This window comes from Budorcas taxicolor, chromosome 5, assembly GCF_023091745.1.
Source record: "Budorcas taxicolor isolate Tak-1 chromosome 5, Takin1.1, whole genome shotgun sequence".
Lineage (NCBI taxonomy): Eukaryota > Metazoa > Chordata > Mammalia > Artiodactyla > Bovidae > Budorcas > Budorcas taxicolor.
This window is the reverse complement of record NC_068914.1, coordinates 112261337-112275850: the sequence shown is the minus strand read 5'-3', so window position 1 is coordinate 112275850 and position 14514 is coordinate 112261337. Positions and strand designations below refer to the sequence as shown.

Here is a 14514-nt window from a genome sequence, read left to right as displayed (position 1 = left end):
TTTCCCAAATAGGCCATTGTAGAGTACTGAGCAGAATTCCCTGTGCTACACCGCAGTTTCTTATTAGTTATTTTATGTAGAGTAGTACTCTTCTTTCCTAATGTAAAATTTAATGCTGTGAATTGAGAAGTACTACTCTAGGTACCTCCCACAAATCTCAATATGTTGTGTTTTCATTTTCATTAAATCCAGAATATTTTAAAATTTCCTATGTGTTTTTTTTTTCTTTGATTTATGGGTTATTTGGAAGGGTATTGTTTACTTTCCAGCATTTTGGGGAATTCTCAGATATCTATCTTTTCCATTGTGGCCAGAAAACATACTTTATATGTTGCAATTATTTCAAATTTATTGAAACTTGTTTTATGGCTCACAGTGTGGTCCATCTGTGTGAATGTTCCCATGTGTATACTTGTAAAATTATATATTCTGCTGTTGTTGGGTGGTGTGTCCTATAAATGTCCTTTAGGTCAAGTTGATCGATAATATTGTTAAAAAACTTCTTCATCGTTTTGATTTTTTATCAGTGTGGTCTATCAGTTGATGAGAAAAGAGTGGTAAAGTCTCCAAGTATAAACACAAACTTGCTCATGTCATCATCTCTATGAGAGAGGGATTGTTTTCTCTGTTTTACAGGAAGGCAGCTGAGGCATTGAGAAGCTAAGTAGCCTGGAGGTGGTAGAGGGTGGTTGACTGGGCACTTCACTATTGGAAGATTGGGGTGGGGTTGGTTGGCCATGTTATGGGGAGCCCTCCAAGTTTGAACATCGAACCTTTGCTCTGGGATGTTAGACTCCTGCCTGCCCCTTGGAGCAAAATGAAGGTCTGAAGGAATCCCACTGTTAATTATGCAGACTTCCAGTTCATCCTTATTTTCCATCAGTACCACGTAGTGTCTGGTGTCCTTGAGGCCTGAGTCTCTCTTGTTCAGTTTCTACAGAAAACATTCCTTTATTCTCCCTCTTGAGCAGAACAGTTGTAAGAATGATGAGGGATTGCAGACATTTGCTTACGCCGTTCATTCACAGGCTTTTATTTTTTTTAGTGAAAACTTTTATATTTAGAATCAGCCAGCTGGACTCAGTTTAGATGACCCCAGTTTTGTTGCTGTTGTTGTTGTTCAGTCGCTCAGTCGTGTCCCACTCTCTGCGACCTATGGACTACAGCCTGCCAGGCTCCTCTGTCCGTAGGGATTCAGGCAAGAATATTGGGGTGGGTTGCCATTTCCTTCTCCAGGGGATCTTCCCAACTCAGGTCCCCTGCATCGCAGGCGGATTCTTTACCATCTGAGCCGCCAGGGAAGCCCTCATATGAGAGAGGGAGTCAGAAATGGATGCAGTTTCTTTCTCTTTCTTAAAAACTCACTTCTTTATGTATTTAATTCTTGGCTATGCTGGGTGTTCATTGCTGGGTGTGGGCTTTCTCTGGTTGTGGTGAGCGGAAGCTGCTCTCTAACTGCAGCGTGCAGGCTTCCAATTGTGGTGGCTTCTCTTGTAGAGCATGGGCTCTAGGGCATGAGGGCTCAGTAGCTGTGACTCTCAGGCCTTAGTTGCTATGCGGCATGTAGGATCTTCTCAGACCAGGAAGGGAAGCTGTGCTCCCTGCATTGGCAGGCAGGTTCTTAACCACTGGACCACCAGGGAAGTCCTGGATGGGATTCCTTGCTCTGTGCCACCAGGGTTGGCTCCTTCAAGTGTTCCGTCCTGCCTGAGTCTATCTCAAGCACTCATGGCATGCTTGCAGAAATAGATGACAGTGGGTGTAGACACCCCTTGTGTCCAGGGTTCACAGGTATTCTTAATGGTTATTTTAGCTCACGCTCAGAATTCAACAATTTGAAATTTTCAGTTGTTTTCTTCATACTTGTTTTTATGGCTACTATCTCCTTCTCTCATAATCTGTCAAAGTAGGAAGAGTTTGAGTGTCCTAATTCACCCTGGGGTTACTTACCACCCTTTGGAATTAATTTTGCTTCTTGGCATTAACTCCTCTTCCTCAGAATACATGAGAGGATAATCTAGGTTAAAAGATCACTTTCTTGAGTCTTTTTTTCAGTGTCTTATACCAGTTTCTTTAGTAATCTCGTCAAGGAATGTTTAACAGGAGGATTCCTACATGCTGTTTCCCATAAATTCTTTGTTCCTTATCAAGTGGAGCAGCAAGCTGTTCCCAGGACTGAGGTCATTGTGTGAGACAGGCTTGGGTCTCCTTCAGTAAACATTCTCCTTATGACAAAACTGCTTAGTCTCGATCCCCTTCCTTGAGATATGGATTGTCTCCTGACCTTGTGACCATTATTAATCCCTCGCTCCCTTGGTAACGGTTGCTGTGCGTTTGGTTTTCTGATCTTTATCATTCTCGAAAGAAATTTCTTGTACAACAGCCTGTATATACTCACAGAAAGATCATTAAAGCACCTTTGCTCCATCAGAGCTTAGGTCCCCATGTCTTTTTTGTTTCTCTCTCTCTCTCCGGCTAATTCTCTCGAGCGTAGAAACCCGTCATGCTCACTCTCCTGCCTGGGCTTCCAAGACCCCCTCAAGAAGGCGCTCTGTGCCTTCATCCCCTCGAGAGGGCTCCCTGTGCCTTTGTGAGTGATGCAAGCCCTGTGTCAAGGGCTTTATTGGTTCTCTGCATAAACCAGGGAATATCAACCTCTTTCTCTCTTTCACTTTCTTATTGTCAACTCCAGACCGCCAGGTCCCAGTCTATTAAAGGACCCCAACAAAATCTGAGAAGACATGTATCAAGCCTTATCTATTTGAATAAATTTATTAAGATGATAAATGTGAAACATATTGTTACCTAGTTTTCCATCTTGATTGCGATAGTAATTTTTAAAAATTACTTACTCTGCTTTCAGACCAAACAGTGAGTTAGATTTGAAAAAACAATGAATGAGTCTTTCATAGCAGGAATTTTATGCCTTTGGAATATCTACATCAACATCAAATAAAGCAACATTTCAGAAGAACTCTTTGTTCTGTATTATTGGCCCAGGAGGTGACGTAGAGACATAAATTCAATTGAATTTGTGCACATTATTGAAAATACGAAGCTTACTATCTTATTTGTTTCTTCTTCTGTTTCAGGTATTGGTGGTAATTTGGTGGCCATTCAGGCCAGTAGGATTTCTACCTACCTTCATTTACACAGCATTCCAGGAGAATTGCCTGATGAACCCAAAGGTTGTTACTACCCTTTTAGAACTTTTTTTGGTCCAGGTAGGTGCTTGTGGATTTTTGCATATTTTATTCCTGGAACTCTTCCTCTCTGTGAGTACAGGCAGGCAACATTTGTTGTATTTTGATTATGAATGTTGCCCAATTTTCTGTTTCTGAGAGCCAGATAGATTTTAAATAGAGTAAATTTTGTTCACTAAATCTTAGTGATCAGCAACAAGACTGCAGATCAATTCTGCAGTTGTTAAAGAACTTTGTATAGTTTTTCTTTCTTATCTTTCTCTTGGATATCTTGTTTATAAGTTAGGAAAGAAGAACCTTGTGCATATAAGAAAACATTGTTAGGTGATTTAGGGAAGCATACTCTTTCATGGGCTTCCCTAGAGCCACTCTTCATGGCTCAGCTGGTAAAGAATCCACCTGCAATGCAGGAGACCTGGGTTCAACCCTGGGTTGGGAAGATGCCCTGGAGAAGGGCATGGCAACCCACTCCAGTACTATTGCCTGGACAGTCCCCATGGACAGAGATGCCTGGCGGGCTACAGTCCTTGGGGTTGCAAAAAGTAGCAACTGACCACATAGCACACACTCTTTCATACATTAATCTTTTTGACCTTTCTAAATGTAGACATTTGATCTCCAACAAGCAGAGTGAGAGGTGATAACCTCAGTTACAAGGACATTGTTATGTCCCAAACATATGATATCCAAAAAACTAAACCACAGTTTTATTTATTTTTGACTGCACTATGTGGCGGGCATGCAGAACTTATGCAACCAGGGATCAAACCTATGCTCCCTGCCATGGAAGCTCAGAGTCTTAACCACTGGACCACCAGGGAAACCTCTAAAGCACAATTTTAAACCTCACAATTCTTGAAAACTTTTTTTTTCTGATAAAAATTAATGTATTCTAATAAGTGTAACTTTTGAATGAGGTTCAGAAATACCCAGTCTTTTAATAGCAGTGAAAGACTTCTAAAGGGAAAATAAAATTAAAATATTTAATGACCAAAAAACCTCTATTAGAAGATGATTAGGTATCATTTAGTTATTAAAATGATCAATGATAAGGAATTAAATGATATAGGAAAAAGTACTTTCCAGTACTTTAAGAACTTCATATTTTTTCTTTTGTCTTCCCTATGTTTTTATAATGTTATAGTTTGATCAGTGTTCTTCACAGCAAGCTTTCATCAATCACCTTTCATTTAATTAATATATAACATACAGGGAAAATTTCTAAAAAGTAAACAAATTATAAATAATTAAAATTTATTTTTAGCAATTGAATTTTATGTGATTCTGTGTACTATAGTAGTAATAACTAGAAGTAATCCTCAAATTTTAATAACTATGATCTATTATTCACCAATACATGATTTTGTTTTAACAGCTTTTATATTTTATATTACAGGAGTAAATAATAAGTCTGCTCAAGTTCTACTGCTTTTAGTGATACCTGGACATTTAATTTTCCTCTACACTATTCATTTGATGAAAAGTGGTCACACTTCTTTAACTGTGATCTTTGTAGTAGTATACTTATTTGCTGCTGTGTTACAGGTAAGAGAGAAAACCTCTTGTAATTTCTTTTATGTTCAGACTAATGTTAAAGTATAACTAAGTCTAAAAGCACAAGAAATATTTTAACATTTTAAAAATCAGCTGAATGCCTTCATATTGATCTTCTTAAAACCAATAACTTTTTTTTTTAAACCAATAACTTTTAATACAATTTGATCAATAGACCTATTGGATTCCTATTTTCTGGATTCTGTGTCCTCTCTCTCTCCTCTTTTTTTTTTTTTTTAAATTATCTTCTTTAGTATGAATGTGTCTTGGCAGATAAATTCCTGAGGAAGAGTGCTGCATAGGAGAAAAATTTTTGAGTCTTTGCATGTTGTAAAATGCTTTGAATAGGTTGACTGGATATAAAATTCTGTTTCTTTTAAATTTTCTTTTAAAATTTTGAAAGCAAGGAGAAAGCTTCCTTGCTTTTTAACTTCTCCTGTTACTATTGAAAAGAAGAGCAGATACCATTCTCACTGCTGATCTCATGGTACAAACCTACTTTTATCTTTCTAGAAGTTTCTAGAAAGAAAATCTTTTCCTTTTCCCTATTGTTTTTAAATTTCTTCTGGTACTTATCTATGAGTTTTAAAGTAATATACCTAAGTTTCTAGTTCATGTTTAATTCCCTTTAGACTTTTGCTAACAAAAGTTGAGGATTTTGGGGCTGGTATAATGCTGTATCTTTCCCATATGGTTATATCACAGTTTGGGGTTAAATTAGTAGTCAGTGTTTCTGTCATTGGGTCTGTCTCAACATTGTTTGGGCTTCCTTGGTGGCTCAGATGGTGAAGAATCTGCCTGCAGTGCAGAAGACCTGGGAGATTCCTGAGTTGGGAAGATCCCCTGGAGAAAGGCATGGCAACCCTATAGTGTTCTCCAGTGTTCTTGCCTGGAGAATCCCCATGGATAGAGGAGCCTGGCTAGCTACAGTCCATGGGGTTGCAAAGAGTCAGACATGGCCAAGCGACTAACACACACAAGCGTTGTTTGCTACAGAGCCAGATAATGTACTATATTTCCTTTCTGTGTATTTTATTTTTCTTAGGGTTAATAATCACTTCTTTTTTCATTTGCCTCATTTTCTAGAAATCCATCCTTAATTTTTTCCAACTGTTCCATCTTTATTTTGGCTTTTTAGCCATGGCTTCTTGCTAAGATCTGTAAGATTAAGTACCTCCTACTTTGAGAAATCCTAACTTAAGAGATGCATTCAAACAATTCTTTGAAAAGGTACCATATGAATTTGGCCCTCAGGGGATTTGTAGAAGTGGGACTTGAGGATGAGTATGTGCAATTATTAATATTCCAGTCGGAAGAAACTGCATTGACAGTAATAATGTTAACCAACTTAACTGACATCTACTATGTTACCTATATGACCACTGTTGTTCTAAGTGCTTTACAAGTAGAGATTCATTTTATTCTCACAAGTACTCTATGAGATTTATCTTTCTGATATAAATCAGTGATTTTAAAAGTGAAGTACATGCAAAATAATGCATTGTTTACATAAAGGAAAGATTAAAACTTCTGTTTATGTATGTCTACCTCATTTGTTTAAAATATTTCTTCTGTTTTTATGATTGATTTACAATAAGCATATTATCACAGTGTTAAGTAAAGCATACTTATTTATACTGAAGGACTGCATAAGCTAAAACTTTTGGAGATTACTGAGTAAAAGTATAGAAATGATAGAGCACAGAACTTAAGCCAGAAAATGAAAGTAATTCATACAGCGGATCTAACTAAAAGAAGAGGAGAAAAGGTTAAAAGGGTAAATTAGGACCAATGTAAAAAGGCCTTAAATACTCAACAAGGGAGACAAGAATCTACTCATAAAGTAACAAAACCCTTGTGACCTTATTGATGTTTTAACTTTTCTATAATGATTTATAGTGCTCGAGATTTTATTAGATATCACCTATCAAATCATTCATTCATTTATTCCTTCAGTTCCGTTCAGTTCAGTCTCTCAGTCGTGTCCAACTCTTTGTGACCCCATGAATTGCAGCACACCAGGCCTCCCTGTCCATCACCAACTCCCGGAGTTATTCCTTCAGTAAGCCTTAATTCTATTCATGATACTAGATGCAGGTATGGGCTTTAAATCCCAGGATGTATAAATTCAGGCCCTATACTCAAAGACTCACAGCCTGAAGAGAAGACTGCTGAACAAATAGCTGTATTATAATGTCACGTAATATAAATAAATGCTGGAAATAGCTATGCATAATTTGCTGTCAGAGGTTGGGAAAAAAGCAACTAATCCTATCTGGGGAGTAATATTTTTCTACTGTTCAGTAGGGACAGAAGTTATTTCAAATGCATTTTTACTACTGGCTATCTTTATTGCTGTATATGCTATGGTCATTTATTATAATTTATTTTCTCCATGTATGTAAGTATTACGAAAAAGATGCTTTCCTCAATCTGATGGGAAATATTTAAGAGACCATTCTTTGGTCTATTAAACACACCATTTGTAGAGTAAGTTCCTATTTGTAACTTGACGTCTTTACCTCATGGATGGATTTGACATTTATCTTTATGGTTCTTTGCCAAGATAGTGTCATGTACCATTTCACTTAAGTTAATGAAGGATATAAGACATTTATCTGAATTTATACAAATATTAGACTTCAACCTTATTCTCACAGTACACCTATATGTCTTTTGTTAGTCTCTGATGTAAATTCTGATTGTGGGTACATGCTGAGTCGTGTCCAACTCTGTGACCCCCAGGGACTGGGGCCCTCCAGGCTCCTCTTTCCATGGAGTTCTCCAGGTTTGAATACTGGAGTGGGTTGCCATTTCCTTCTCCTGGGGATTTTCCTGACCCAGGGATCGACCCCCTATCTCTGTCATTGGAAGATGGGGTTTTTTTTTTTTACCACTGAGCCACCTGGAAAGCCCAAATTCTGATTAATAATGTTTGAAAAACTAGAGTTAAGGAAAGAGTAATTACTAATCTCACTGTGTCTCCAAACCTCCTCTGAAAAGTCGGAGGGATATAGACAGTCCAACTTAAAAGATTTTTTAACTTTATGATGTGCAAAAGCAATAATGCATTCAGTGGAAACCATACTTCAGGTTTTGAATTTTGAGCATTTCCCAGGTAGTGATACTCAGTATAATCCTTTCTTAAGATGTGGGCAGTGACAGTGAGCCACAGCTCCCAGTCAGCTGTATGATCATGAGGGCAACCAACCAATAAACCAATCCACTTAAGACCATTCTGTACCCAGACAGCCATTCTGTTTTTCACTTTCAGTACAGTAGTCAATGAATTATATCAGCTATTCAGTACTTTATTGTAAAATAGGCTTTGTGTTAGATGATTTTGCCCAGCTGTAAAATAATGTTAGTGTTCTGAGCACATTTAAGGCAGGCTAGGCTAAGCTATGATGTTCAGTAGGGTAGTTATATTAAATGCATTTACAGTGTTTTCAACTTACCATGGTTTTTTTTGGCTGTAACCTCATCATAATGTAAGGAAGATCTGTAGTAGTACCTGCCTCATAGGCACTTTGGAGGATTAAATGATTTAATTACTTGGCTTCATAGTATATGCTATATGAGTATTGGCTGATGCTGTTGTTATTGTTACTGTTATTAAACATAGAATTATAAATGGTGAGTCATTCATCTCTGAGTGACAATTGAAAATTTTTTAATCTTGTAGTATTGATTGAATTTTCTTATGTGTCTTTTACAACTTTCATTTTTATGAGTTTGTGTTTTTATTTCTCCCCAAGAATTAGATACTTGCCAGAGAAGATCTTTGTTTTTGTACCTGACATTGTATTATTCCAATGGAATAGTTTAGAATCTGCTTGTAAATTCTCAATTCAAATCTTCATGCTCCAGCACTAACATATCTAACACATACATGAGCACACACATTCACGTATCTCTGTGGAGGCTTGAGGTTTAGATTAAAAATCTTGACCTTTCCCTGCCTACTTCACTTAATCCGAATATAGAAGAATAAAAACTTTTCAAAGATGAAGAATTCTTTACTACTTAAGACATATATTTTAATATTCTTTACTCAGCTGGCTTCCTTTTTTGATCTAGGTTTAAACTTATATTCAAAATCTTGGTTGAAGTCCCAGCTCTTAAATATTTCAGTCCATACCTGTCTTCCCATCACTAAAATCTGTATTTTGATTAGCTATTCCTTAGTAAAATTTTCTAATGCATGCTTGATTTTTCTCTATCTAGATTCCTACCTCCTTGAGGGTAGAGACCAAGCCTTTTGGTATTCTCTCAAGACGTGATAGAAAAGTTCAGTTTTGTTTTGGTTTTTTGATTGGGGTCTAATTGCTTCACAGCGTTGTGTTAGTTTCTGCTGTACAACAAAGTGAACGAGCTGTAACATATATCCTCACCGCCGTCCCACCCCGCCAGGTCATCACAGCACCAAGCTGAGCTCCCTGTGCTAGATAACAGGTTCCCACTGGCTATTTGTTTTGTGCATGGTAGTGTATATAAGTCCCTGTTACTCTCTCAGTTCAATTCTTGATATTTCACTCTCTTCTCAGACCAGTATTCTTTAAGGAAACTTCCCCCCACCACCTAATTCCTCACCCAACAAAATGAAGTAAATCCACTTGAAAGAAACTTGATATCAAACTTATTATAATGACATAGTGACAATTCTTTGCAGTATTTTTGCACTTACTCAGATGCCATCTTCCTGGAAGTCTTTCTTGAATACCTAATTTGGTCTAAGTGCCTTTACTCTCTGTTCCCATGGCACCCTGTGAATACCATTACCCTAGCTTTTCCACATTATGTTGACATTATCTGTTCGTGTGTCTGTCTCACCCGTTCTACAGAAAGGGTCTTTGTTTTACTCTTTTTTTATTTTTTTTGTCTCTGGTACCTTGCCCCATCTCTAGTGCTCAATTAATGTTTGTTAAACTAAATGACTATATCTTGCTAGTTCTGTTTCCCCCTTCAGAAAGAGAAAACTTTACAACTGTATTTAGGTACCAGAAATTCCAGAAAAACTGAGAAATCTAAATTTTCTCCTTGCTCCAAATTTCCTCTTTTGCTGACCGAGGTATTTAAAATAAAAGGCAATGAAAAATAAAACACAAAATACCACAAATTCTGTTGGCACTCAGCTAGAATTGTAAGGATTTACTGAAATGTTTAGAGATGAAATAACTTAAATACTTAGAGATGAAATATAGTGCACTTTCACTTTAAGGGAACATGCAAGGTTGACTTCAGATAAAGCAGAATTGGAAATGAGTTGAAAATGGATGCAACTGAGGGAATAGGACATGAGAGTGGTGTGGGGACAGTTTGTATTCTACTTTTGTATATGTTTGAATTTTTACATAGTAAGGAATTTTAAAATGTTATTTATTTACTTGTTTTTGGCCTTGCGGGGTCTTCGTTACTGCATGCAGTCTTTCCCTAGTTGTGATGTGTGGACTTCTCCTCGTGGTGGCTTCTCTTGTTGCAGAGCACAAGCTCTAGGGCGCTGAGGCTTTAGTACTTAGTTGCCACTCAGCATGTGGGATCTTCCCAGACTAGGGATCGAACCTGTGTCTCCTGGTGGATTCTTAGCCACTGGATCACCAGGAAGTCCAGTAAGAAGTTTTTAAAGTTAAGGTTTTTCAGAGCATATTGACTTAGTAATTTTGGTCCTGTAGCTGATTATTTCTTTTTTTTTTTTTTTTGATTATTTCTTAAAGTAAAATGTAAACTTGAAATTGAAATTGTTTGGGACTTAGAATGGTTGAGTTCCTGTCTTTTTTTGTCCCAGGTGCACATTGACTCCATTTTCTGAAACTGTTTTTTAAATTTAAAAATCTACATACTTGTCACAAATTTCCTTGTTTAGGTATTTATCCTGTGTCTTGAAATTAGAAGGACCCTAATGAATGTGCTTTTGTGATGTGACGTTAAGTCCACAGAGAGTCAGTAGGTGTGATGGATTGTGCTCTTACTCTTGTTCCTGCCCGGAGCCCAGGAGCAGCCAGAGTAATTGGAATATGTCAAGGCTGGAGTAATGTGCCGAAGGCATTCAGTTTAGTTCACCACCAGCAACACTGCATTTTGAGGTGTTTTTTTTTGTTTTCTCAACATTAAGAATGGGTTGGCACCAAGCTGACCATGCTGATCACCCATTCTACCTTTTATGCCATCAGTCAGCATTTATGAGACTGCTGGCTATGGCTAAGGGTACAGTTGCTGGCTTTAAACGAGAACTTTTCATCTGCATCAAATTAGCTCATGGAACACACAGCTTTGATTTCGTAGAACCAGAGTGTATACTTTCTTCTGCAGACTTAGAGATGATTGAATTCTTCCTCGCCAAGCAGTCATTTCCTCTGCCTTCACATCTTATTTATTCAAATGCCTCCTTGACTGCTTGGAACCTGTTAATTTGTTAAATCAAAGGCATAATACAGTATTCCAGGCTATGACGGACCTTGATGGCCTTCCTTCTAAGATGTGCAAAAGGGAATTTTGATAACTCCTCAGGGTTTTCTAATTCACTTATTTGCCTCATTCCCTGCAGTCTTTTTCAAGGATATAGTACCTGGACAGCATAATACACCTGAGAAGGTGCAAAGATAACTGTCAATCAAATAAGCAGACTGATGATCTCTTCAAAGAAAGAACAGCATTCATTGCAGCTCATTTCCCTATTTAATTTAAAACCTCTACTAGTTCACTTTAGTGTTTGAAATCCTAAATATGCTTCCTTTGTCTGTGAAGAGATAAAAGCTTAAACTTTGGATGACAGAACCTACAAAAGGCAAAAAGATAGGCCCATATGGAGTATATTAATATTTGTTCTACTATAAAATAGTTCAGTGGGAAAGAAAAATGAGACTTTTCTAGCCCGAGAGGCCTATTAAATTCCAACAAAGTGTTTGTTAATATAATTCAGAAAGAATAAAGCAAAACCATTTCTAAATGAAAATTTTAATTCCCTCTTTTAGGCACCGATTGTTTCATATTCAGAATTAGTTTGCTAAGAATGTTTCTAAACTCCTAGCAGTACTAAATACCATGGGAAATTCTTGTGAACATTTGTGGAAAACCTGACTGTGTCTGTTCTTTAACGTGGAAGAGGCAAAATGTTTCCCTTCAGTGGTAGAATGATGAATTCTCAACTCGTAAAGGTGAAAATATAAATATCAGGATTTTACCCACTGTATAATGCTCATAATCTTCCAAGCACGGTGCTAGTCACTGTACAAAAGAAATAGAAGATATTGTCCCTGCCCTGCACAGGCTTCTCTTAGCTGTGGGAAATGAGATTTAAATGCATGAAATAATTAGGGAGGAGCTGAAGACTTAACCTCCTTATAACAGTAAGTTATAAGCATCTTCCCATGTACCTTCAGAATCAAACTTTACACTTAGGCATGATTCCATTCTTTAAAAGTACTTTAGTAGGTTTGGGGTGGGGGTGGTTTAAAAGGGAAGATCAGAGTATACACTGTATCTAATGAGAAGCTTGAATTAATATTAGTAAATATGAAACTTCCCTTAGCAAAATAGTAATACTTACACTTGTTTCTTTAAAAATATTTATTTATTTGGCTGCACCAGGTCTTAGTTGTGGCATTTGAGATCTAGTTCCCTGACCAGGGATCAAACCCAGGTTCCCCCCTGCATTGGGAGCACAGAGTGTTAGCCACTGGACCACCAGGGAAGTCCCACATACGTCTTATTAATATAATTTTGAAAGCAGAAGTCTCTAGTTTTTATTGCTGCCTTTTCAGTAGGCAGTGTTTTGTTTTGTTTTTTCATTTTATGAAAGTGGAAAGTAAAATTGAAAGCCACTCAGTAGTGTCCAACTCTTGGTGACCCCATGGATCGTTGGTCTGCCAGGCTCCTTTGTGAATGGAATTCTCCAGGCAAGAATACTGGATTGGGTAGCCATTCCCTTCTCCAGGGAGTCTTCCCAACCCAGGGATCAAACCTGGGTCTCCCACATTGAAGGCAGGTTCCACCAGGGAAGCCATTTTATACTCACATGCCAATTGCACCATCTTACATTTCCAAGGATGTTCATGTTTTGTCAAGAAAAAATATTCTCAGCAAAGCCCAAGCCCAACTTAAATGAGCAAATGAATGACTCTCATAATAAAATTAATAATCTGAATATTGAATAATGAATTTCCTAAGAAGTGTTTCTGTTTCATAAATAATAGTTCATTTGTTTTGAGATCTGTGTTGGTACATGAACATGGTCACAGCACAAATGGAGATTAAGAGTAAACATCTTCCATTTTTCATCTAGTAGAACATGCTCGGGGCAGAAATATGGTCCATGGACGTCCTAACAGAAACAACATCTTAATTGGCAATGTCTTAGTTGTGAAGTCACATTCACATGATTCATTGTCATTATTTTAACTACAAAGATAAATGAATAAATGTTTTCACAGAAGGAAAGTATTTATAAACCTTTTAAATCACCACATATGTCACATACAAAGGGAAAAGGAAGAAAAGGGAAGATGAGATCAATGTGCAGAACATTGTAGAAACGTCACAGAGCTCTTCATCGTTAGAGCAGAGTCTGGATTTCTCCTCTGCTGCTTATTTTGTGACTTTAGTCGAGTTCCGTAACATCTCTGGCTTTATTTTTTTCCCTCCCTCAGAGGATAGTGAGGAGGACTAAGCTAACAGTATACAGAGCTAGGTAGAATTAGCACGCGTTCAGTCGTGTCCAACTCTTTGCAGCCCTGTGAATTGTAGCCCACCAGGCTCCTCTGTCCATAGAATTTTCCAGGCAAGAATACTGGAGCAGGTTGCCATTTCCTACTCCAAATTATGATTAGAGAGACAAGCATAAACCCTGACTGTCCTGGGCAAAGCAGGAGTAGAGTGACTGCAGTGATCACTCAGATTCCTTCTTGCATTTCCAATAGTTGGTTTTGGGAATTCCCACTCCTCTGATAAAGATGATTTGTTACAAAGCATTGTTGTACATAGTTAGTAATGTATATGCTAATATTAAAATTATCTGGCAACTAAGACAGTATTTGATATTAACGTCCATAATTGCTACTAAGGTAATATTAAGTTCAGTTGGCTTTTATGGGTTAGCCAGAGAACCCAGGCAACACATAAAGTGTTTTTTCCTAAAAAATTGTGTTCTAAGTCCAAATAGCTAATTTTGAATTAGTCTGTTTTTATGTTAGAAAGTATCTGTTTTTGCATTTGTTCAGCCTAAAACAATCTCCTTCAGGTTCCCAGGTGCATTCTGTATTCTAATATCTCTGTATTTTACCTAAAAGTCTGTATTTACCTATTTCTGCCACAGTGTGACTTGTTATTTCACACTGTTCAGCTTTATCTCCTCCTGATCTATGACTTTTGAGAGGAAAAGAGTACCGATTCTCTTGTATATAAGCCAGCGTATCTCTTTATCACCTAAGTTGTTCATTCTGAAAATTTTCCTTCTCTTGACAATTCCCTTCATGAGGTTTGGTGCTCTAGCTACTTTTTCAATATATATATAGAGAGAGAGGGAGAGAGAAGCATATATATATATATGAGTTTACAAAATGGTAATAGCAAATACTTATATAACATATATTCTGAGCCATGCACTCTACTAGGCACTTCAGGTACATGAGCTCACTGAATACTCACCACAACCCAGTGAGGTAAGTTATAACTAGTTTCCACTTACAGATGAGGCAGTTGATGTGGAGAATTTGACTGACTGGTCCAAGTCCACACGGCAGGATGGATTCTGGATCCAGTG

General features: G+C 37.5%; 1 protein-coding gene across 1 annotated transcript in view; it reads left to right on the top strand.

Annotated features, from left to right (window-relative positions):
* SLC41A2 (solute carrier family 41 member 2) overlaps positions 1-14514 on the top strand; it is a 113347-nt gene that overhangs the window by 84551 nt on the left and 14282 nt on the right. Inside the window, exons 8-9 of the mRNA XM_052640776.1 lie at positions 3093-3224; positions 4600-4748. Coding sequence (XP_052496736.1) covers positions 3093-3224; positions 4600-4748 — 281 coding nt within the window. The remainder of the gene's footprint in view (positions 1-3092; positions 3225-4599; positions 4749-14514) is intronic.